The following is a 25,979-nucleotide window of genomic DNA, read 5'->3' on the forward strand; positions in this document are numbered from 1 at the left end:
CAGGATCCATGTGAAACTCAAGAAGAACTTGGAAAAACATTGGAAGTCACTCAACAAGCCATTTTTAAACGTTTAAAAGCAGCCGGATACATTCACAAACAAGGAAATTGGGTGCCACACGAATTGATGCCGAGAGACGATTTTGCATGTGTGAAATGCTGCTTAATAGCCACAAAAAGAAATCGTTTTTGCATCGTATTGTCACTGGCGATGAAAAGTGGATTCATTATGACAACCCAAAGAGTAAAAGATCATATGTGAAGCCAGGCCAACCAGCCAAATCGACACAAAAGCCGAATATTCATGGTTTGAAGGTAATGCTCTGTATTTGGTGGGATCAGAAGGGTGTGCTGTACTATGAGCTGTTAAAATCGGGCCAGACGATCACGGGAGAGCTATGCTATGCAACGATTGATACGTTTGAAGCAAGCAATAGCCGAAAAACGGCCTGAATGGGCGATCAGACACGAGAAATTGATTTTCCATCATGACAATGCTCGGCCACATGTTGCAGTACCGGTCAAAAATTATTTGGAAAAAGCCGGATAGGAAATTCTACCTCACCCGCCTTATAGCACAGGCATAGCTCCTTCTAATTACTACTTGTTTCGGTCGATGCAGAATCACCTTTCTGGAATGCGGTTCACCAGTGTTGAAGGTATTAAAAAATGGCTTGATGACTTTCTCGGCGCAAAAGATGAGAAGTTTTTTTGGGATGGAATCCATAAATTGTCTGAAAGATGGGAAAAAGTGGCCGCTTCCAATGCACAATATTTTGAATAAAATATTTTTTCACTTTTATACTTAAATAAATGGGTGTTTTAACAAAAAAATATGAAATTAATTAGTTGTTCATTATTGGGCATCAAAGGTATCCGGCAGGACGGAAATATTTTCTGTGGCAGCCAAGCTGCAGACTACCGGACGGGTTGCACTGGCAAGCTGCGAATAAGTTAGAAATAACCAATAAACAGTTCCAGCGGCTGCTATATCAGATTGTAGTTGAGGTGTGAAGTGGGCTCTATAGTCCTCTTATTAAAGAACTGCACGATCGCAACCAGCATCGACAAGGTATAATAGCCCTAACCCTGGGCTAACAACCTATCGGTCCTGAAGTATTGTTATTGAAACTGAATTAGGCACTTTGTGGCCAGCCGGCGCTCTAGCAATTAATAGTATAATAATAATAAAATATAAAAGCTGCAGGGTGCATATTTTCGAATATTTTCGAAACATGCTGCTTTGCCCATTCTATGTTAAATGATCTCCTTTGAGAACTTTCAATATCCATTCAATGGATTAATTCAGTGCGGCGCATCCAGCTGGAGTTTCTTGTTAAGTTTCTTCATTTCGTATACCAGCAAGGCACGCTTAAATTTCTCTTCAAGACAGCTGAATATCATTTAAGCACTCATATTATCATCATCACTATCCTCATCCAAGTACACGTTTTTGTTCTAGCCATGGGAAAGTTCTGATAGTTTCCCCTTGTCGGTGTGATATTCTATCTGTCTTTTACAATAGCAATTTCTTATAACTATAAAAATACATCTACTATGCCCTAAAGGCAAGGCAACTAATCACATTTATTCTTACAATGTAATAACTGCTGACAACTAAACTCCTCATCGTCGTCATCACAAACTTCTCAGCACTAATAATCATACTTCTCATTTTTGTTCTCAACAAGTAATCAGCACTGATGGGCCAAACTACTCATTTTCGTCATCAAATCAGCACAAACTCCTCGGTTTCGTAAAAAGTAATCAGACTGAGGAGTTCTTGTCATCATGTATTAGAGAATAATAAAATATGTACTTGTAAATGTATTGCAATTTTTGTCGAAAGTGCTCAGCACTGTCTTGTAGGGTACATTTTATGTTACTCACAGGTACAACTCAAATATAGGTACAAACGCGTACGAATGTGTGTATGTGCAAATATTAAATTTGTGTGCCTTTCTTTTTTTTGTAGTTTTGCTGTCGATTGTTTTTGCATTGAATATTTAATTGAGAGGCCAATCAATATTTATTTTACTCATTCACGGATCACAAAAAATGTAAATTTAAAAACTCCACTGAAACGAGTAACACAGAATTGGCATTAGCGGAAAGAAAGTCAGTATTGTAAATGTAGTGGAAAAAAATGCGAACATTTTTTGATTGATTGAATTGCAAGAGAGTTTTACGCCACTTTTGCAATTTTTTCCTATGCTAAATAAAATATTCATTTGTAAGTAAATGAAAATTGTGATTTTCATATACACCCGCTCACACATACATACAGATATATATTAAATGTGGAAACAGGTAAATTATATTGAAATTTTTTCATAACTGCTATTCTGTATTTAACAATTTATTTCCTGCCCATAAATCCCGAATTATGTAAATAAAATACATTTTACGGTAAAGATTGAAATGAACTTTCATGTTGATTAATTTGCCGAATTTTTTGGAAAAATATTAGGGGAAGTAAGGAAAAAAGCTGAATATTTTCTGGTAGATGTTTTTTAAGCCAAAGCTCAAGGTAGATAAATTGTTTCGGGTCCTACTGCATGGCGATTTGCAGTTAACGCTATGCTTTAGAAGAAGTTCTTTATTAGTTTTGTGTCTGGCGAAACCAGTGGTGTATTACAGCATTCCAAAGTGAAGTTAAGATATAAGAGAAAGAGGAATAAGAAAAAGAAAATACGATACGTTCTTCAGTAATACTACGGCCAAGGTGAAAAGCCAATGCGCAGGGGATCAAAGAATCTGCTGTTCATAAACTCAATATAGCATAAATAAATAAATAAATGCAACACGAAAATAATGAATCCAAAAATTCCATTCGAGCACTTTTTCCAATGCCACGGAATTCGCAGATTAGTGAGAGCACTGTTGAATAATAAAGCCCAAAAAGCTTGAGCGCTTTTTACTCCTGTTAATTTTCTTATTCAATAGATGCGCGTAGATGTTGTTTTAAAATAAAATGTGTAACAATTTAGATCTTGCATATTTCACTATTTTTATTCAAAATACGGCTCTCAACAAATAGAGAGACTGGCACTCGAATTTGGTTACTCAATTTAAAAGGCTATAAATTTAGTTTGGAAAATTAATTACTTTTTTCAATTCAAAGTAATATAGAAAATGTGTGAAAAAATACAATATTTCAGTCAATTTACTATTGCTCGATATGACCAACTTTTGCCTTGACTATGGTCTTGACACGACCCAGAAACGAATCGCAAGCTGCCCAAATGTGACTTGCAGGTATTTTGGCACACTCGCGGATAATGACTTTTTTCAGCGCCTCGAGACTGGTGAATCTTTCAGTTCGGACCTTGATCTCCAAAATGGCTCAAAAAGAATAATCCATCGCACTCGAGTCTGCTGAATTTGAGAGCAATTGTGTGATCGTTATAAAGTTTGGAACTTTGCTTTTTAGCCATTCTTGGGTCCCGCGAGTTTTGTGAGACGGTGCCGAGTCCTGTTGGAACGTCCATTGTCTGCCACCGAAATGTTTGTGCGCCCACGGCTTCAAAGCAAACCCCGGAATACTTTCGTGACAATGTTTCGCTCTTACCTTGACGCCAGGCTCGATAAAAACGTCTGAAGATCGCCTATCTGCGGTTACAGCTGTCCAAACTATTACCTTTGGCGAGTGCTGCCTCCTGGTGACCATTCGATGACTCAAATTCTCGTATGAACGGTCGGTCAAATAAACCCTATCGTTTTGGGAGTTTACGAATTGAAACTCCTTTGCTCTCTCAAGTCTGACTTGTTGCTGCTTTGGTGTGAAAACATGCGTCTTTTGGATTTTGTAAGGCTTGACTTTGAGATCATTTTTCAGTATGCGACGGATGCTATGATCAGATATTTTCAGTTCTTTCGCCATTTGATTGACACTTCATCGGAGATTTCGCTCAAGTCGCTTCTTCACTTTTTGAACCATTTCACGTGACGTTGCGGCCTTTTGATCACCACCTCCATGACGATTCGCGATGCTACCAGTATCATTGAAATGAGTAATGATGCGGTAAACAAAAACTTTATTTACTTTAAGGTGCTCGAGCTCACGAACAATCGCTGGTTGTGATTTTCCAGCCAAATATAATGCAATTTTTTGATTTTTTTTTTCGCGTTTAGTCTCTTCAAAATGTTCCCACTGGACTGTCATTTAGCCAACTAACAGGCAGCGGTCTGAAGTTGGTTTCACTTCGAGTGCCGGGCCCTGTATATGTGACAAATTACATCATTTACATGTTCTCCATGAGCAAATCTACAGGTAAAACCCACCAAACAGTCCATTTATGAGTGGCTAATTGTCGATGGTTTGAATTGTCGACTCATTCGGATGAGTATTTCCATCAAAATAATCACGAATTTGGTGATATATTCTTTTTAAAGATTGACTAAAGATGTCAAAGATCTCATAAAAAACGGTACCTTTTTAAGGAGCTATTCACTACTTACATCTAGGCGTCATTTTTGAAAGACTTTTTATATCTATGTTAAATTATGAAATATGAAATAAAACATAAATAATGATTTAGTTGAGCTTTGAAATAAGAAGGAATTTCAAAGCCGTCAAAGAAATTGGTAAAGGGACTACAACACTACCCCATTAAATACAGGGTGTTAAAAAGTAATGTAAAATATTTAAAAGTTAATAGTATGCTCCAAAAGACGCAAAAAATATTATTTGTAAAGAAAGTGATTTGTGAAGAAAAAATGAGCAAAACCAAACGTCAAGCAAACAGTGATTAAATCCTGAAAGATTTTTATGTATGTATTTCCATTCGCATCTACATTTTTCTCTTACTTCCAACTGCTTTACCATATAATTGAAAAAAAAGTATAACATAGATAATGAAATAAGCAAATACTAAATACGAAGAATATTAATTTTGTCCTATTTCCTCACTGAGCAGGTAATTAAACTGAAAATTCTATATTCCATTTCGTGTATCAACTTTTTACTGAACTACGCAGTGAAGCCGCATCCATCTGAGTGCAACTTAATTAGGAGCAGAGCGAAGATGACGCTTTTCATAGGAATGTGAATTGACAACTCTGATGACAACAAGAGCACGAGCAGACATCCGCCGAAGTACACAAAAACAAAAAAAAAAACAGCGAAAAATTGAGCAGTGCTATAGGGATTTTCGATGATGTTGACACTTCATACCGGTCATTATAGTGGTGATACGGCAGCTGCTGTTCCTGGCAACTTGCCGGCTAGTAAAATGAGCGACAGCGTCATTGTTGCAATGGGCAGGTGGTCCTATTTTGTTACTGTAGTTATGTTGATCAACAATAATGTGGATGGCAGTGTTGATGGCCGCGTTGAAATCATGGCTTCCATTCGCATAAAATTGTCTTTCAATGCTGTGATGGGAATTGGCGGGCCATGAGGGCTCTTTGCAGTTGGCTGAATGCAAATTAACTTAATTAACTGGGAAGAAGTGTGGATGTGAATAAAAGTGTACACTTTGTAAACAATACTAAATTAGACGAAGTGGAATAAACTGAAAAATAAAGTTAAGCCAAATTTAATAAAAATAAAAAATAAGAATAAGAATAAGAAAAACAGATTTAAATAAAATGAAATTAAATAAAATAACATTAAAAAAATGGATTAAAAAATTCTTTTTCCCTTTAAAATAAGAAATACAAAACATAAGTATAAGTATTAAAAATAAGATAAAATATTTATATAAAAAGGAAAAAAAATAAAAAAGAATAATAAATAATAATATAAAAACAAGGTAAAATAAAAACCAGTTAATTAAAAATAAATAAATAAATTAAAATTAAACAGAATGAATTTAAATAAATAAAAAATAAGATAAAGTAAAAAGTTAATTAAAACAAATTAAATAAATTAAAATTAAAATTAAACAGAATGACTCAAAATAAATAAAAAAATAGATAAAATAAAAAAGTTAATTAAAACGAATTAAATAAACTAAATTTAAAATTAAAAAGAACGACTTTAAATAAATAAAAAATAAGATAAAGTAAAAAAGTGAATTAAAACAATTTAAATAGATTAAAACTAAACAGAATGACTTAGAATAAATAAAAAATAAGATAAAGTAAAAAAGTTAATTGAAAAAAATTAAATAAATTAAAATTAAAATTAAACAGAATGACTTAAAATAAATAAAAAATAAGATAAAATAAAAAAGTTAATTAAACAAAATTAAATAACCTAAAATTAAAATTAAAAAGAACGACTTAAAATAAATAAAAAATAAGATAAAGTAAAAAAATATGATCATTAAAAAAAAATTAAAAGTTAATGAAAATTAACATTAAATAAAATGATTGAATGAATGATGAAAACAAAATGATTAAAATTAAAAAAAAAAAAAACGACTCAAAATTTTACTAAACTGAGTATTTAAATTTACTGTTGAGATCAGATAAAATAAAAAAATAAGAAAAAAAAAATTAAATAAACAAATGTACGCATAAAAACTAACTAAACTAAAATTAAATAAAATGCATTAAAATAAAAAAATAATCAAAGGTTTATTAAACTTGGTATTTATATAAATTTACTGATGAGATAAGATGCGGGAATTCACTATTAAAAAGGATAAGAAAATATCGCAGGATGCGTAGCAGGTTTCCTGCGACCCATCGATTTTTGACTTATTTCAGAATTATTTTTAAATATGGCTCCACCAAACTAAATATAGCAACGAATAAAGATCCAGCACCTACGTTGGCTGGGTCATGTCGTCCGAATGGATACCAACGTTCTGGCTCTGAAAGTATTCGATGCGGTACCAGCTGGTGGTAGCAGAGGAAGAGGAAGGCTTCCTTTCCGTTGGAAAGATCAGGTGGAGAAGTACTTGGCCAACTGGCGCTGGTAAGCACGAGTAAGAAACGACTGGCGCGCTTTGTTAAGTTCGCACTTAAGCTGTTATCGCGCCAACCAAGAAGAAGAAGAAGTACTAAGTGGGAGGGAGTTTACCTAAAAAGTGCAATACCATAACAATGCCTCGAAGGGGCAGTACATCTTAGTATTTATAGAGGCGCATACTCCAACGGTGGAAAGAGTTTAAGAAATAGTTGCTAATAATAACGAGTTGATGTGAAATTATAATTTTTTATATTTTTTATTTTTATTATTATTATTATTATTATTATTATTATTATTATTATTATTTATTAGAATAATATAAAATATTACACTAACTTAAAAACAAAAAAAGACCACACTAGCTTCTATGCGATTAATTGTCTTTTCTTTTTGGTTCCATTGTGATTCATTTATTTAATTAATATTCTTTAAAAATGTTTCTTTTCTTGTTTAATTAATATTTTTTTAACATTAAGAGGAAGTTATGCAAGTCCAGCTGAAAAATAGCCCTTGTGCGCCAAGTGAGCTTCAGCGAATCTTTACTAAATAACCGAAATCTGCACCAGATAAAAAAAAACAACAAATAATCAGAGTTTCTATGCGTTGACGGTCACTTTTCATAAGTACCGTTATTTTTTTCAATTTGTAAACACTCGAATTTAAATTTTCACCTACAACTAAACTTCTTCAAGTCGGATATGATGTCTTTTCATGCATATTTACGCTATTGTGGCATGTGGCTTAGTCATCCGTTGTATTCGTGCACGCGTGAAAAAATCGTAACATATGAACTGGATTGCGCATTGTGGACTAGCTGCGTTGCTTCCAAAGGTGTTGGCGTAAGTTTATTTTATATCCTTTATTATACATACATATATATAATATGTAAAGTGAAAAATCGACAGTTGTTTACCTTGTCTGTTTGTGCCACACACATAACTGCCAAGCGTTTATTTGTGATGGAAAAAAAAAACTAACAAATGATTTTTTCTAGAGTTTTGGCAGCAACAACGACGCCAACGTCAGTGGCACCACCAACACAAATTTTCACACCGCCGTTGCGCCCACTGCCAATTCGGCTATCGCTTTCGCTTTTTGCTTGTGGGCAAAACGCCAAGTCATTGCATTTTTCGCGAAATTTGAGAAATTCGCAAACATTTCCGAAAAATGCCAGTTTCCGCCAGCATGACAATAACAAATAACTTAGTCAACGGGCGGTAAAGTTGCATACAAAAATATGGACTCGGCGATGAGTATGAAAAAAGTTTCTAAAAAAGTTGTAAAAGAATGTTTATGGAATATGAGAAAGGTAACAAATAACTTAAAAAGTGACAAAAGTTGTGTAAAAAGAAAAATTTGGCGAAAACGTAAAGACAATTTAGTGGCAAATTTCATTCTACTATATTTCGAATTTATTTTCGAAGTTTGTGCTGTTTGTGCCTTGCATTTGTAGCACTGCGATTGTAATTAAGTTGGAAATAGTTATTATTACAAACACAATTGCATTTCTATATGAATGCATGGGCAACATTTTGCATAACCAAAGTATTTTCTATAGCTCAAGTTTAGCTTCGATTATTTTTTGGTTCATTTATTTATGTACTTTGACACCTTCGTTAGTTCATTCATAATTTTCAGTTGGTATTAGGAGCTTACTGTTTCACAGCTCCTATTTAGTTCAATATTTCGATTGAGTGCTACAATTTTTTTATGTGATCGTAAGCCTTCATTTTTCGGAAGCTTTCATTTATGGAATTGTTTTGCAGCATCTCGAAGTAAAAGGCGAGGTTTTTTGCGAAATAATGACACCACTTCTTTTTTTTTCGACAGCGACACAAAGCCGTTTTTCCGTCCACTTCCAAGCCTTCGTTCCACCGACATGGTTTCTTTTAACTTTTTTAACACACAAGTTACCCTAATTTTCGGACAATTTAAGGGGGTATTCTTGTCTAGAAATGTGAAAAACTCAATTTTTTTTTACATATTTTCAAAGTTTAGACCTTCAGAAATATGCCCTTCAACGTATTTTTCAAAATTCGAATTATTTTCGGAGATACAGCGGATTTTGTGACGTGTCGTCTAAGCCGGCCGAGTGAAGCGAATGGCACAATGATCGGCAGATGTTACCGGACGACTTTAGGACTCGCTCTTTCCAGAAAATCTGTTGTATCCCACAGAACCTTTATTTATTCTATACATATATACTTCATACTTCTATAATATATACCTGTAAATATATCGCCGATTAATACAGAGTGAGTAGTAAATATTATGATCTAAATTATTCTATTGGAATTGTTGCTCAAACTTCAAACGCGATTTTCTCAAAACCACTTTCTGTGAGATGGTCGTCATGATATCTCCAGTTCTACTTGACCGATCGCTTTGAACTTTGATAAGAATTTTTTATTATACATCTGTCTATGGCGCCTGCCTCGGATTTTGAAAAATTTATGTTTGAAGTATTTTTAAAAAATTTGAAAAGGTAAAAAAAGAGGGTAAACAATTTTTTTTTTTCAAGTTGACGCCATTTTGTCAATTTTTTATTTGTTTCATTTGGCGTAATCCTATAGCGACATCTTAACTAATGAAGAATTTTTTAAATTTGTTTGTTTTAGATCACTACAAGGGTTGGAATCATGTCAACATGGAGCACCGTTTTTATATAGCCCCCACTCCGCCGACCTGTAATTCCACGATTTTTTTATTTTTTTTTATTCGGTTTTTTTTTATATTGTACTTTTCCAATATTAATAAAAACCATAAAAAAATGTATAGTAAAGATGGTTTTCATTTTTTTTATCTTAGTTTTAAAAATACCTAAAATTAAGTCGGCTAGACCAGAATACCCCCTCAAAGGTTTTACTATGTCACTATGCCACAAATTGCTATTGTTTTTTTAACCGAACACATGTTGAAGAATACGTAGAAGTTACAAAAAGTGAATACGTCAAATTAATAATGACAACAAACAGTATGAAGAATATGCATATTTATTTTTTATTTACAGTTATTTTTACGCAAGTGACGAGTAAATACAATCGACTAGTTTCTTTTGTGTACATTCTTTATGACCTTCAAATAAAAATGGCATATTCCAGCTTGGATCGTACGAGTAAAGAAAACACTGACATAAAGTATGGATCCGCAAAATCGGAAGCACAACGCCGAATGAAGGCAAGTGTAGAATACGATTTGGCGATGACAAAATTCAAATTACTAAGAAATTGAAAAGTAGAGTCAAAGATATGAAGATTATTTAGACGAAAGGCTTTATAAAATATGAGGTGGAGATTAAATGCTGTAACTTTCAAAATAATACATGAGATCATTTCTTGATATTAGTTGAAATAGATTCCTAATGCACCATGCCATGATGTTGTTGAGGTCTCATTGAAGATTGTGTGAATCAGAGTACAGTTTTAAAAAATTTTAAGTTGTCTCTAAAATGAAACCCAAACGGCTACTTGCGCGTTGAATGGGTCTTTTGACCTTTTTTATTTAAAAAGGTGAATAGGCAGTTAGTGTGTTAAACTATTCCACAATAATTTTGAAGAGAAAATTTTACAAGATGAAGAGTTTCTACTAATGATCAAATATATACAAGTATTAGGCGCGCAACTAAGTTCTCGCTGTTTTTTTTTGTTTTTTTTTATGAAAATACAACTTTATTCTGAAAAAATGGTTACAAGTGAATCATTGAAAGTATTGCCCATCTCTGGCTACTACTTTTTCCCATCTTTCTGGTAGATCTCGTATACCATCGCGGGAAAACTGTTCATCTTTTGAGGCTATCCACGGATCAAGCCATCTTTGGATGTCTTTATGTGAATGGAACTGCTGGTCAGCTAGACCATGTGCCATCGATCGGAACAGGTCATAAACGAACAGCGCTCGGCGTATTGCGACTGTTTCTCGCGTTCGGCTTAATCGCATCAATTAAAGTCGATACCGATCCCCAGTGATGGTTTCGATTTGTTTTAACGGTTCATAATAAATAACACCAACTTGGTCCCACCAAATACATAGCACAACCTTCGCAGCGTGAATATTCGGCCGCGACAATGACGTAGAAGCATGACCGGGCAGTCCCCATGACTTTCTTTTCTTTGGATTCCTGTAATGAGTCCATTTTTCATCACCCGTCATGATGCGATGAAAAAAACCCTTCCTTTTTTTGCCGCTCGAGCAGTTGTTCACAGGCGAAATAACGACGTTCAACAACCTTTGGTTTTAACTCATAAGGAACTCAAGTCCCTTGTTTCTGAATCATTCACAAAGCATGTAATCACTTAGAAATGGATTGGCGCGTAACTCCTAATACTGAAGCAAGCTCTTCTTGCGTTTGACACGGATCCTCATTAAGCAATGCCTCCAATTCAGCGTCTTTGAAAGTTTTTGGCCTTCCTTCACGCGGACGGTCGTCAACATTAAAATCACCGCCTTTGAAGCGACGGAATAAATCTCGCCATGTTGTTTCACTTAAGGCAGCATCTGCATAAACTTTTTGTAGCTCCCGACGAGCTTCAACCGCCGTTTTTTCGAATGAAAGAGGAAAATTAACACTTCCCGCTAAAACCAATTAAAATAAAATAAATAAATAATTGGCGCGTACACTTCTGTTAGGTGTTTGGCCGAGCTCCTCCTCCTATTTGTGGTGTGCGTCTTGATGTTGATCCACAAATGGAGGGACCTACAGTTTCAAGCCGACTCCGAACGGCAGATATTTTTATGAGGAGCTTTTTCATGGTAGAAATACACTCGGAGGTTTGCCATTGCCTGCCGAGGGGCGACCGCTATTAGAAAAATGTTTTTATTAATTTTGCTTGCACCGAGATTCGAACCAACGACCTCTCTGTGAATTCCGAATGGTAATCACGCACCAACCCATTCGGCTACGGCGGCTAAAACCAATTATTCGGTACAAAATCAAACATTTTCACAAAACCAAATCAAAAAATCGATTAGTTGTTTTTTTGATACTTCGAAAGTATAGGCTTGATTAAAAAACTTGAAAAATCCGTTTCTTAGAGTCTCAAATTCAAAACCGCTCCATTTTCTAGGACGGGGCATAGCTACAGTCATACTGATTAATAATTTTTAATTTGGTATTTGTGTTTCAGATAAATACAAGGGCAACAATGGATAGTATTTATGTCTAAAGATTTTTTGAATTTTAGGATAGGAAGAAATTTATTCTGGCATCCTTTTTTTAATAAGAATTAATTCGAATTTGACTAATCTCGTGACTTACAGTTAAGTGTGGACGGTGAATCACAGAAATACCTCTACTAACTGGTCTGTTGAAGATTTATAAAATATATTTTTTAATTTATATAATCTGACACAAATATATTCTTCATATCTTAATACTTTAAACGAGTTTTAGTCCGCTAATTTTTAATACAGATGCCACTTAATTTGTACAAATTTAATTAGCATACATAATGAAAAATTCTTCCAAGCACAGAACTACCAACTGTTTTAGTCACAAAAATCGAAATGAATCAAAAACTGGAATAAAATATTATAGTTTATAGTTTTATACGAGGCATTTCTTTCAAATATTGTGTAGGTGGTAATTCGGTTCTCACTTTAAAAATTTTGGTAAATAGTTTGAAATTTATTATTGCTAAAGTAATAAAACTAGGTCTCGGCCAGTGGTTGAAATATATCTATATCTTCGCCTCCCTTTCTTTATCACTATCTTTCTCTCTCTCTCTCTCTACATATATATATATATATATACAATAGTTATAAAATACATATATATGTACGTCTGGTCGACGTGACTACGAAAATCCAATTATCTATTAAGCTAGATATACACGAGGCAACCGTTGAAGCAACCGTTGCATCAACGTGTTGCCTTTGCTTAAGAAACACGTTGCGACCGTTGCTTCAATCTCAGTATTGTGAATAACTGTGGTGCAGGAAAGGTACAAGCGGAAGATACGTAAAATTAAATTTTTTAAATGATCGACGAAATACGTAAAATTACTTCTTTTATTATAATTGACGAACTTTTGTACGAAAATGAGGAAGAAGAGATGCAACAAAAGAAGAGAAAGAAAATTTGGTACAAAAATTGGCTTTTAAAAAAAATCGAATTTTCGAACGAGAGGCTGCTGAAAGAACTGAAGGAAAATGAGCCAGCGGACTATAAAAATTACATTACAATTTAGAAAATTGTTGGACTTCGTAAAGGCCAAAATAACGAAACAAGATACTATAATGAGAGAGGCAATATCAGCAGAAATTAGACTGACAATAACTTTGCGGTATCTTGCAACAGGAAACTCGTTTGCGGACTTGAAATTTTTATCAATTTTATTGTATTAATTTTTTAATTGTTCGTATGATTTTTTTCTAAGATTTTTATTTTTATATTTTTCACTACTTATATCCCACAGCTCTCTCAAATTTTTATATTCGTTAATAAAATTAACATAATTTTCATTATTTTCAATTCCCATTTTTTTCCTTTTTCACTTTATTTTACTCCGTACGAACCTTCTTCTTCGCTTGTGTTCAATGAACTGAAGGAATAAAAGCAGTAAACAATGATACACACGAAGCAACGGTTGCAGCAACCTATCCCAAAAATCAAATTTGTTTGATATTTCAGGCAACGGTTGCAGCAACATGGCCGTGTTGCTGCAACCGTTGCCTGGTGTGTATTTAGCTTTACATCGCAGAACATACTTTTATATCATAGGTTTGAGGAGATCGTCAGGATCTCCGCAATATGTAAAGTACATTGTTAAAATAGTAGGAGTAAGAGAGATAGCATACTAGTAGTATAGCATAGTAATAATATAATGTAAAGTAGAGTGAAGGATAACTTAACCCTTAGTTGAATACTTACAAGTGAACTTAATATTAACCTTTATGTGAACAGTTTGGTATATAAAATTATTGTATAAATTATTATTATTATTATTATATAAATCAATATATTATATAAATTGTTTAATGTGGGAGCCGCCACATATATATCTTTATACCTTAAAAATATAATTTTGTGGTGAAAAGTATGTAAAAAACATGTTTTGTATAAGACTAGGAAATAAATAAATAGGTATATGTAAATAACTGCTCTAATTTAAAATTATCAGATTCTCACAGCCAATTCGACAAGAGCTCAGCAAAGCTGTATAAGTAGATAAATTACTAAAGCCATTCTCATTGATCGTAATCATACATATTTCAACTATGGCTTTTCATGGGATTTGCATGCAAAAAACAAAAACCCACTCTCTCACACAAACATATACCAGAGATCATTTTATGCATGTACGGGTATATACACAAGCGTAAGCGTATGCTCAATAACTCACCTGAACGTGTCCAGTATCATTGTGAAGAGCACAAATTTCCCTAATAACGGCACAACTAATGACGTTGGTGGAATGATTTCAGCCAACAGCAAGAAGAACACAGTCAGTGACAGTAAAATGGATATGCTTAATGAGACCTGGAATTGAGAGAAACATAGAAAGAGCAAATAAAACATAAGTACATACGTAAATTATTACTGAGAAATTGTAAATGTACTGAATCAAAGGGAGCAGTCGCTATGACTGCGGCAGCGAGTGTCGAAAAAATTCAATTTGGACATAAAGAAGGTAAAGTCATTAAGAAGTACATGACTGATACAGCATGCAGATGAGTACCTATGCTTGTTTAAATTACATGGCATGTACCCAGGAATATAAATGAGTTAATTTTATTCAACCTAATTTTGATTTTATTATTAAGATTTGAAATTAAGGAAAAATAGAAAAAAAACAGTAAAATAAAGTACAAACAAAAAAAACATTAAATTCAATTAAAAAAAAAAACAAAAACAAAAAATAAAGTATAATAATAAAATAAATACCTAGAAAAGCGGGAGGCAGAGGACAGATTGATGTTGGAGCACTGCATGACAAACTTATCTTGAACATAAGAGCATATTTCCAACATAAGTGTTCCCAATCCGAGCTCCACAAGGCTGCAAGTGCTGCGGATGATAATTATACCCCACTTCGGATGAATCAACCCTACGAAATCAAGAACACAACCACAATAGATGAAAAAATCCAAAGATGGTCTGAAATGGCTATCCACGGCGTATATCGAAAAGACTTGCTGAGCCCACATGTCGACCAAAAATTGTCGCACTTATGGCTTACCAACAGGTCGATATTTGCCGAAACGGAGGGTACCATTTTCGCCATACAAGATGGTGTGATTCCAACGAGAAATTACATTAAATACGTAATGCGAGATCCAAATGCCGCTGCAGACAGATGCCGAAGATGCAATAGTCGAAGTGAGACATTAGACCACGTGCTAGCGGGATGCACCACACTGGCAAACTCTATGTACCTGAAGCGACATAATGACATCGCGAAAATAATCCATCTAAAACTGACGCAGATGTACAACTTCAATCCAAGCAAAATACCGTACTTCAGATACACCCCAGAACCTGTTCAAGAAGACTCCAACTACCTTCTATATTACGACCGAACAATTTTAACAAATGCCACAAGAGACCACAATAGACCAGATATTTTCCTTATTGATAAATCTCAAGCGACTGGTTATATAGTTGATATTGCTGTTCCTCTAAACAGAAACATGCAAAAAACATATGCAGAAAAAATATCCAAATATTCTGACTTAGGCATTGATGTCAAACGCCAGTGGAAGCTAAGGAAGGTGCACATACTACCAATTATCATCTCAGCCCACGGACTAGTGCATAAAAACTTAGCAGACAACGTGAAAACTCTCCAACTCCCAGAATATTTAATTTTCGACATGCAGAAAGCAGCTTTACTCAATTCTTGCCATACAGTCCGAAACTTTTTACAGTAAACGTTTTTCTTGTTAGTAAATTTGTTAACTATTTTGTATAATATTTATATATATATTTAATTGTAATATTTTGTACCTGTTATTGTATAAATTATTGGCTTGCAGCAAAGCTGTCGCCAATTAATGTAAAACACTCCTTCTTTGGGATGCAATACAAAAAAAAAAAATAAAATAAAATAAAATAAAATAAAATGAAATAAAATAAATCAAAGTAAAATAAAATAAAGTAAAATAAAATAAAAAAACAAATAAAATAAAAGTTTATGTAAAAAAAAAAATTTTCCTAAGTTTTGCAAGATTAATATTGTAGTTTTTGTTTCGTTAAAATCGCAAGATAAGTATCGCATTGTTTTATGTAATCTATATAAAAAAGGTTGGTTATAAAAGTTTGAAAATATACATATTTACGACACCGTACAAATCATATTATGAGTTTTCACACAGTTAAAAAAAATTTGATCTCCTAAACATTTAATCGTTAAAGATTTTACGACACAAGACAAAAGGACATTTACGACCCCTTCCAAACAACCTAATGAGTTTTCACGCAATTAAAAAAAAGTCGGTTGAGGTTTTACGTCTCCTAAACATTTAACAGTTAAAGATTTTACGACAGTCAAAAGTCAAATGAACATTTACGACACCTTTTAAACAACCTAAATATGAGTATGGCAAGAGTCGATGCGCCACTTCTCTGCTCGCTCTGCTCATTTGACGAAAAAATTTGCATGTGAAAGTAACAACAAAGTTATGGAGCAAAGTTCGCCGTCAGCGAGTACGGTTATGCTTCATAAAACTGGTATTACTCATTATTTTCGATGCCTCTCTCTTCTGATATTAGGCAAGTTTTATTAGACCGCGTTCATATAGGCGGGGGCTTTAGTTGCTTCAACTTTGCCAATTCTTTTTCGGTGCTGACCTTCGTTTTTACTCACGGCAACTTCATTGCTTTCAATTGTTGAGTTTTTGGTTTGCAGTTAACGACACCATTGAGGAAAACGAGAGCACATAGTGTGTTGACAAAGTACAAACATCACTGGTAACGAGTTGAAGCAACAAAAGTTTCCCTGTATGAACAAGTCTTACTATGTAATATGCATTAAGTGAATCACTGAGCAGAAATATCAACACAGATTGCCACTTTCAGCCGTCAAATCATAATTATTGATATCGATATTTCTCATGCAAATTAAGAAACATTCGATATCAACAGATAAATTGATATATATTAGATGATGTTTGTATAATGAATTGAGGTTATCGATGTGCAGAAATACTTAGCTGTTGCCGAGAATACGAAATAGGGATCTCTATCAGTTTCTGGTTACTTATAATCAAAACTTAGAAAAAACTTGCTAAAAATCAGCCTTTCTCCCTGCTAGGTAAATAAAAATATACTTAGATATGTATGTGCATATTTTTTTTATCTTTCGAAGGTAGTTTTCTCTAACCGGAGATAAAAATGTATCATACCTACACTTGTATCTACTTATACATACATATGTAAAAATCTACAAACAATAAAAACAGAAATAAAATAAGAACTGTGTGAGTGTGATAAAAAGTTTGTTGTGGACAAGCAAATGATTTTCCAAATCCATAAATTAATTAATCAATTATGAATTGATGAATGTGAACGATATGCCATTTTATTTAATTTGTGTCGTTTGGTTGAATATTTGATTGGGTAAATGAAATTTCGTTTCATGCTCAAGTCTTCTGGGATATAATGATGATATACCGGATAAATACATACATACACACATACATCTATACATATAAATACATACATACCCATATATATACATAGTGTTAATAGAGCTTATAAAATGTGACGTAACGCTCTCGATTTATGATTTCTTCTGCATTCATTCATTCTATGTGTATGAAATAAAAGCTAAATGCATTAAAAAGTTAAATGACTTTGATTGGTTGGTTGACTGAAGTGGTGATCCACTAAAAGTTCAGTTAGTTATAACTTCACGACTATATCCAGTGCGTTTGAGAAACCATGTAGCTTTGTCTACGTCTATACTCGACTGCTCTTCGAGGTTTACAAAGGCGGGTGCCAAGGTCGGGGTATTCATAGAGGAAGTGGAATATAGTTTCCTTTTTCTCCGGTTTATTACAACTATGGCAGTATGAATTTTAAAGGATGCCCATTTTAGCTGCTTGCTCTCCGATGGGCGAGAAGCCAGGTATCACTGCCGTAAGTCTGCAATGTTGCCATTTACAAAAATTATAAACCTTCCGATGGTGGCCGCTGTAGCCGAATGGGTTGGCGCATGACTACCATTCGGCAGTGTACAGGTTAGAAAACTGGGCACGAAATAGCAATTGATAGAAACAATGTTTTCTAATAGCGGCGGTTCGGAGACGGCATAAAACTGTGGGTCCCACCGTTTGTGGAATAACATCATGACGCACATTGCAAATAGGAGGAGGAGCTAGGCCAGGACATACGATAGGCCACATTAACGAATTTCTCAGGAAGTGGCGGAAGAAAAAATTCGTTGAACACTGGCAGAATTCTTCTCGTCTTGGAACAAGCGAAACAGTTGCTAACGCCGGATAGGGGAATTTCTGATAAGCTACTTTTACTCGTCAGAGTAGACGTAAGACTTTTAGATACTCTGAGACTATCATCAGCGGATTCTGTGAAATGGACACTGAATATTCAGAACACATTTTCCTCTTCCTCTGCTACCAGCAGCTTGCAATGCATGGAATACTCTTAGAGCTGGAGCATTTGTATCCATTCGGACGACTTGATCCAGCCAACGAAGTCTTAAGTTTCGCTTTCCTTTCCCAACATCAGGTTAAAGAAGCCACACGACAGCGAGTCACCTTATCTGAAGCCTCGATTGGTATCAAACGGCTCGAAGAGGTCGTTTCCAATTCTGACGGCGCTGCTGGTACTGAGCAACGTCATTTTGCATAGTTGTAATTATTAGTTTTGCCAAGTTCAGACATTGCGACACATAGGCAACTCCTCTTCGTGCTGTCGAAGGCAGCTTTAAAATCGATAAAAAAAGGTGTGAGTTGATTCTCCTTTCATGGGTCTTTTCTAAGACTTGGCTTATTGCGTTTCGAACTCCTCATTATTGTAAAGAAAGATTTAGTGTGGAAACTATTCTGGAAACTATTTTGAAAACCACTATACCTTAGCTAACCAAAACGGTGAAACTTTCTATGAATAATGTAACTGACTAGACTCAGCAGGTAGTCGAACATAACGAAACATCGATTCCAAATATTGCCAGTGTAATACCAGGTATAATTTAAGCAATCGAAACAGGTCGGTTGAACATATTTTTGAGACTGGAATACCCTTTATGTGTGTTGGGTTTACTGCGTTTTAAACGTTCCTTTTTTGCGTTAGTCTGCTAATGCCATACGCCCGGGGTACATCGAGTCCTTGGAAAATATGTTAATAGTAAGTTAATATGCAGGAACTGACATATTTTTAACTAAAAACAAACAAAATGAATGGATATTTAATAAAAAGTGGGCGTGCAATATAATACAAAATAATAACATAATACGAGGTGTGTTCAAAAAGTATCGCGAATTTTGTGTTTTTTCATTTATATATATTTTGTCCCCTTTAAAGAAATCGCCATGAGATATTATGCACTTGTGCCAACGTTTTTTCTTATCTTCGAAGCACTTCAAATAATCATTTTTTTATCCTCTTCAGCTAGTCCTTCGATGCCGTCTGTAACTCGTAAATCGTAACGTAGCGTCGTCCTTTCATGAGCGTCTTCAATTTCGGGAACAAGGAAAATTCACAGAGGGCCAGATCTGGGGAATACGGTGGCTGTGGCATCATTAGTGTGTTGTTTTTGGCCGAAAAGCCGCGCACAAGCAACGAAGTGTAAGCAGGGGCGTTATCGTGATGCAAGAGCTAATTTTTGTTCTTCCACAAATCCGGGTGTTTCTGGCGGATTCTTCGCGCAAATTCCGCATAACTTGCAGGAAATATTCCTTATTGACCGTTTTACCCTGTGGCAAGAACTCATGATGCACAACGCCTCTGCAATCGAAGAAAACGGTAAGCAAAACTTTTACATTCGACCGAACTTGGCGCGCTTTTTTCGGTCTTGGTTCGTGCGGCAGCTTCCAATGAGATGATTGAGCTTTGGTTTCCACATCATAACCATAAACCCACGACTCGTCACCAGTTATGACCCTCTGGAGCAAATTTGGGTAGTTTGGGTCGTCGCGTGCAGAGTACAACATCTCATTAGCAATGTTCATGCGATGCTGCTTTTGGTCGAAATTGAGCAGTTTTGGTACGAACTTTGCGGCGACCCGTCTCATGTCCAAATCATTGAAAAAAATCGAATGTTATGAGCCAATCGATATGTCTGGGTCCTCAGCAACTTCTCCAACAGTGATTCGACGATTGGCCAATACCATTTTCTTCACTTCATCAATTTTTTCGTCTGTTGTTGAATTACTCGGGCGTCCGGCACGCTTTTCGTCGTTCACATCTTCTCGGCCTTCTGAAAACATTTGTACCACCGATAAACGTTGCTTTGGTCCAAAGTAGCTTCTCCGTAGTATGACACAGTCAACATTCGGAATGCATCCGCGCACTTAATTTCGTTTTTCACACAAAATTCCATACAGGCTCTATGATCCATCTTTTTGAATAGGTAAAAATCGAAGACGAGCCGAAATACGTGCAAGCAAAGCAGCTGTCAACAATTAACTGAACATTTAAAATGACCGAACTCGTCGGCATGAGGGAGAGACATGAGTACCAACATATCGCCATAAAAAAATCGAAAATTCGATTATACGTAACGTGCGAAAATTCAAAATTCGCGATACTTTTTGAACACCCCTCGTAAATATATTTATTTTTTTTTAAATAATCTTTAAAATCAGGTATCGTAAAAACCGTCAAATTTTGGACAAGATGTCAAATAACCAAACTATTCAGAAATTACCTAAATCACCTAACAATGCCCTTAAGTATAATGAACGGCTTTCCCGGAAACCCTGCATAAGGAGTTTAAGCAAAAAAACAACTTAAATTGTTTGCTGATTATTCTGCACTTCTACATCTTTTGGGGTTAACATCAGTTTAGTAGGAAACATCAAATTCAATTCCCTTGAGACAGACGAACAAAAACAAAATGAAATAGGCAAAGAAAAAATTCAATGTACGTTCATACATCTGCTGAGGGCTGGCAACAACGCAAATACCTTGGCTATGGCACCACCATAAACACCGACTCACACATCCGCACCTTCCCGAGTAAATCAGGCAGCTAAGCGTTTGAGTGAAATGTGAATGCCCGCGCAAGAGCAGCGAAACAGCAGGGAAAAACGTAAACAGAAACAGCAACAACAACAATAGTTACCACGAGACCAATATTCATTGTCCACGCTTACGGCAGTTACCTCAATTATGCAAAACGGCACAGAAATATTTCGCATTATTCCCTTGTTGAGTGCCACCCAATCGCCAGCGAGTCAGCGCCGAATTTGGTCTTGATTGTCACAGCATTTCTGTGGTAGTTACGCACGCACCACCAAATATATGAAAACCCATTAAGGCCAGAGCAGGCGCACACATGTAAACATATGTACGCACATACGCCTGTTATTGCGGTTGTAGCGAAATCGCTTCCACGTAGCCGTGTATTGACAATCTCGCGCACCTTTGAATTGGGTTTTTTGCTCCTGGTGCATTTGCGGCACGCGTGGAACCAGCATATTTTGACACTTGCCAACACAGTCTTACACACACGCCTGCGTGTGCCCATGTGCCCGTGTATACCAGGCACAATATGTTTATCAAGCCAGAAACCGAAATGTGTACACAAATGTCAATGCATTTCCTGGTGTGTTGGTGAAGTTTACCATTGGCATGAGGTAGTTCACCCAACACGAGCCATTGACTGAATATAGAGAGAAGGAAATTTAAGAAACGATTTGTGGCTTTAATTTAATTCGATTGGAACTGCAATGAATATTTGTCTTAAAGTAAATACGGTGAGGTTTTTCTATATTGAAATCGAAGTTAGATGGGCTTTTAACAATGAAGGCGTTCGGTAGCCGTTGTTGCATTGGGTAGCAAAAAAAGATGGATAATAAATTCGCTAGGAAACTGCATAAAGAAGTCATTAGAAAGTGTAACTTATGAAGCTTGAAAAGTAATTTTTTGTAAACTCAAACACTATAAAAAATTAGGACTTTTCAACACTAGTTAACAAAAGTTTCTTCGGCTTGTGGCGTTTAACTGTAACTTTTTATGAAATATTGGGCTCTTCATACAGAAATAAATAATACGATAGTGTTGCAGGAAGAGTATTCTGTAAAGAGCTCCCCATCAAACTCAAATTTAGGTTACCGGATCACTGTAGTGGGCTCCAAGCAGAGGTGGCCGCAGTCAAAGAAGCAGAGGACTGGCTACTCACTTCCGTAATAACTGTTAAGAAGGTAAATATTTACTCCGATTGCCAAGCGGAAATTAGGGCTAAAGGCTCTATTTTGGTACATTCGAAGCTGGTCACGGAATGCCTGGTCTCATTTTCGATTGCATCAGGATTATTTGACATAAGGATAATCTGGGTACCTGGTACTGGAAACTGTGAAGCCGACGAGCTGGCCAGACAAGGGACCTGTAAGGTAGTGTGCTCGCAAAAGGAGAGAAGTGGGATCCCCTTGAAAATCTACGCTCTACTCTTGGAAGGATGGGCTTTGCACCAACTCAGTGCAGCAACTCTTAGCACCTGCTCCTTAGATTTAAGCATCTTGGTTCTCACTTCTTCTCTGCGCCTGCTAACAAAGCAAAAAACGGCTAACACAGCCGCAAATTAGTCACCGTCCATTGTCCACAAATATTCAACCCCCCGTCCTATCGTTTTTCTTCATCTCACGACCCGTATGTTTGCCCAGAATCAGTAATCACCGAAAACTCCATCGAAATTGTTAGTAAATTTATCAAAAATGAACCGAAATCCTCGTCGAAATTCACGGAATCGGAGTTAAATATCTCCAAAACATCGACTTATCGCATTTTAACTAATTTCCTAAGTAGTGGGAATGACCACCTGTCGTTGCTTAGGAAAAACGCATTATTTCTGCGTGGAGCGCCATCTGTGTGTCACATTTTTCTGGGAGAAGGATCACACAGATGGTTAAGGATTTCGCTAAATTTGGTATGTCTGCGCTATTAGCGCGGTTGCCCGCTTTTTCTTACTGTCACCACTGATGAAATGTGCAACTGTGTCTTTTTCTTTGTTTTTTTGTTGTTTTACCAGCCACAATGCAAGTAATGACTTTTGCCGGAGGAAGGGTAGAAAGGATAAGTAGAAATTAGGATAGTAGGTAAGTTTTGAAAAGTGCGAGCAGCGTGCTTTACGTGGGACTCGAACCCACAACCTCTGGGATGGCAGGTTAGTGCACTTACGCTAGACTACCGAGGGCGCACATGTGCTTAATAATGTTTCTTAAAAATATTAAAGTTATTTTCCACTTTTATCAAATTTATCACCACAATTTTTATATCTCTAATATTTGAGTATATAAGTAAAGTTGTTTTCTCACGCCTATATATATTAGTTTGGAAAAGGGTCCTAGAGTAGTTACTGGGTTTCCCCAAATGTTTAGCACTTCATCTGTCTCGAAACGCGCCGACTCTTTTTTGGTTCTCTAAATATCGAAAAATTGCCATGTGTCATCTTCTGAGCAGTTTAATTTTATTTAAATTGATTATATTTAACTCAAATTCTTCATAATTCACACAGCCAAAAGAGGAAATTTTATTACACTGTGGGATATTTTTTTTTTTTCTTAATTTAAATCTCTTGGTTTGGGTGAGCAATCCAATATAAGTCAAGTATCGCTGATCTGTTAAAAACTTGGTGTAATACTTATTTCCTTTGCCAAGCCCGTAGATATCAGAAATATTCTTCTAGACTTCGTCCTTCCATCTGTTGTATTTTCTGTAGATTTTTATTTCGCTGGGTTCGAAACGACTTGACTGAGGTAGACGTTTTGCCAAGAAACTAGTTGCCTTGTTCAAAAGGTCGTCAGTTTTCAAATGAACTGGAAGGTATTTCTGTACTTTGCTGTGAGACTGAACTTCAGTATGCTGAATGGAACCGTAAATCTAGCAAGATAACTGAGTTTGGTTGGCTAAAAGAACATTCGAAATCCCAGAGAAAGTTTTATAGGCTCGAAAGATTTGCCATTGGGGTTTCGAAATTTTGTCTGGAGCACTAGGTTTTGAAAAAAAAAAACAATCAGGTATACATTCTGTGATGGACTATAATTTTCTTCTTTCTCACGAACGGATAGTAGTAGTTGCACATCTAGAATAAAGGTTTAGTACTAAGCGGGTGGGTAATGCGTGCGGCTTGAAATTCTATGGAAATATCCTAGTCAGAACTGCAAATTTTCATAGCTTTGAATACCAATTAACGCAAGTTGAAAATAAAAATTATTACATGCACATGGAACTAGAAATGCTCTTGACTTTGTTTCAAATACAACTTTAAAATTTTGATGAAAGCCAATTTTTTCATTATTTTATGTGTTTTTAAAAAGTTGATTATTTTAATTTGCGTTTTGTCAGAATATCATCTGAGCTATTATTATAAATTAAAGTATCAAATTAAATAAAAAAATAAGCTTTAAAAGCAAACAGCTGTGTGATTTTTCGTTACCCCTCTGTATATATTTTACATTCATAAAGTTGTGTGTGTAAATTATAAACCATTCGTTTACTGTATATACATACATGAATAAACTAACAGTTGTAATTATCCAAAAATTGTATTGATAATTTGCAAGTACTTTTGCCTATAAATGAGCTTTTGCGAAATATGGCTTTGCGGTTTCTACTCGGATATTTCACATAACTACAAAGTTCAAACTGCTTCCTGCCTATTATGCACTTGTATTTGTTGTTGATTTGTTGCTGTTTTTACATATATTTGACATAATTTGTTTGCACTTTGGCGACATGCACAAAAAGTTTCAACTAAATTATTCAAAACTTTAATTTGAGTTTTGAATTCACATCGAAACAAAATCATTGATCACTCATACGCCGTGGTTAATGGAATCTCCATTATTTGCCCTTTCTATCATAGAAATAATGTAAATCAATGGCAACATTGATTATTATGACATTATTTCAGATGTAAATAAAGCTGTTTTGCATAACTGTAATGTTTGAATTTTTAAATACGTTGGCGGGCATTTAAAGCCTGTGCTTCCGTTTCCCCTTTCTAAGGCGAGTTTAACGAATGCAATCCGCAATGAAATGTGATGTGTGCTTGTTTTGCATATACAAATATACTTATTTATCTTTATCTTTATCTTTATCTTTATCTTTATCTTTATCTTTATCTTTATCTTTATCTTTATCTTTATCTTTATCTTTATCTTTATCTCTATCTTTATCCTTATCTTTATCTTTATCTTTATCTTTATCTTTATCTTTATCTTTATCTTTATCTTTATCTTTATCTTTATCTTTATCTTTATCTTTATCTTTATCTTTATCTTTATCTTTATCTTTATCTTTATCTTTATCTTTATCTTTATCTTTATCTTTATCTTTATCTTTATCTTTATCTTTATCTTTATCTTTATCTTTATCTTTATCTTTATCTTTATCTTTATCTTTATCTTTATCTTTATCTTTATCTTTATCTTTATCTTTATCTTTATCTTTATCTTTATCTTTATCTTTATCTTTATCTTTATCTTTATCTTTATCTTTATCTTTATCTTTATCTTTATCTTTATCTTTATCTTTATCTTTATCTTTATCTTTATCTTTATCTTTATCTTTATCTTTATCTTTATCTTTATCTTTATCTTTATCTTTATCTTTATCTTTATCTTTATCTTTATCTTTATCTTTATCTTTATCTTTATCTTTATCTTTATCTTTATCTTTATCTTTATCTTTATCTTTATCTTTATCTTTATCTTTATCTTTATCTTTATCTTTATCTTTATCTTTATCTTTATCTTTATCTTTATCTTTATCTTTATCTTTATCTTTATCTTTATCTTTATCTTTATCTTTATCTTTATCTTTATCTTTATCTTTATCTTTATCTTTATCTTTATCTTTATCTTTATCTTTATCTTTATCTTTATCTTTATCTTTATCTTTATCTTTATCTTTATCTTTATCTTTATCTTTATCTTTATCTTTATCTTTATCTTTATCTTTATCTTTATCTTTATCTTTATCTTTATCTTTATCTTTA

The 25,979-nt window shown here is 34.6% G+C and overlaps 1 protein-coding gene across 2 annotated transcripts in view; it reads right to left on the reverse strand.

Annotated features, from left to right (window-relative positions):
- Positions 1-25,979, reverse strand: part of LOC129237391 (acetylcholine receptor subunit alpha-like) — a 151,427-nt gene that overhangs the window by 23,814 nt on the left and 101,634 nt on the right. For both annotated transcript variants that reach the window (XM_054872107.1, XM_054872106.1), the window contains exon 5: positions 14,202-14,338. In XM_054872107.1, the coding sequence (XP_054728082.1) occupies positions 14,202-14,338 (137 nt within the window). The remainder of the gene's footprint in view (positions 1-14,201; positions 14,339-25,979) is intronic.

This window comes from Anastrepha obliqua, chromosome 2 (genome assembly GCF_027943255.1).
Source record: "Anastrepha obliqua isolate idAnaObli1 chromosome 2, idAnaObli1_1.0, whole genome shotgun sequence".
Taxonomy (NCBI): Eukaryota; Metazoa; Arthropoda; class Insecta; order Diptera; family Tephritidae; genus Anastrepha; species Anastrepha obliqua.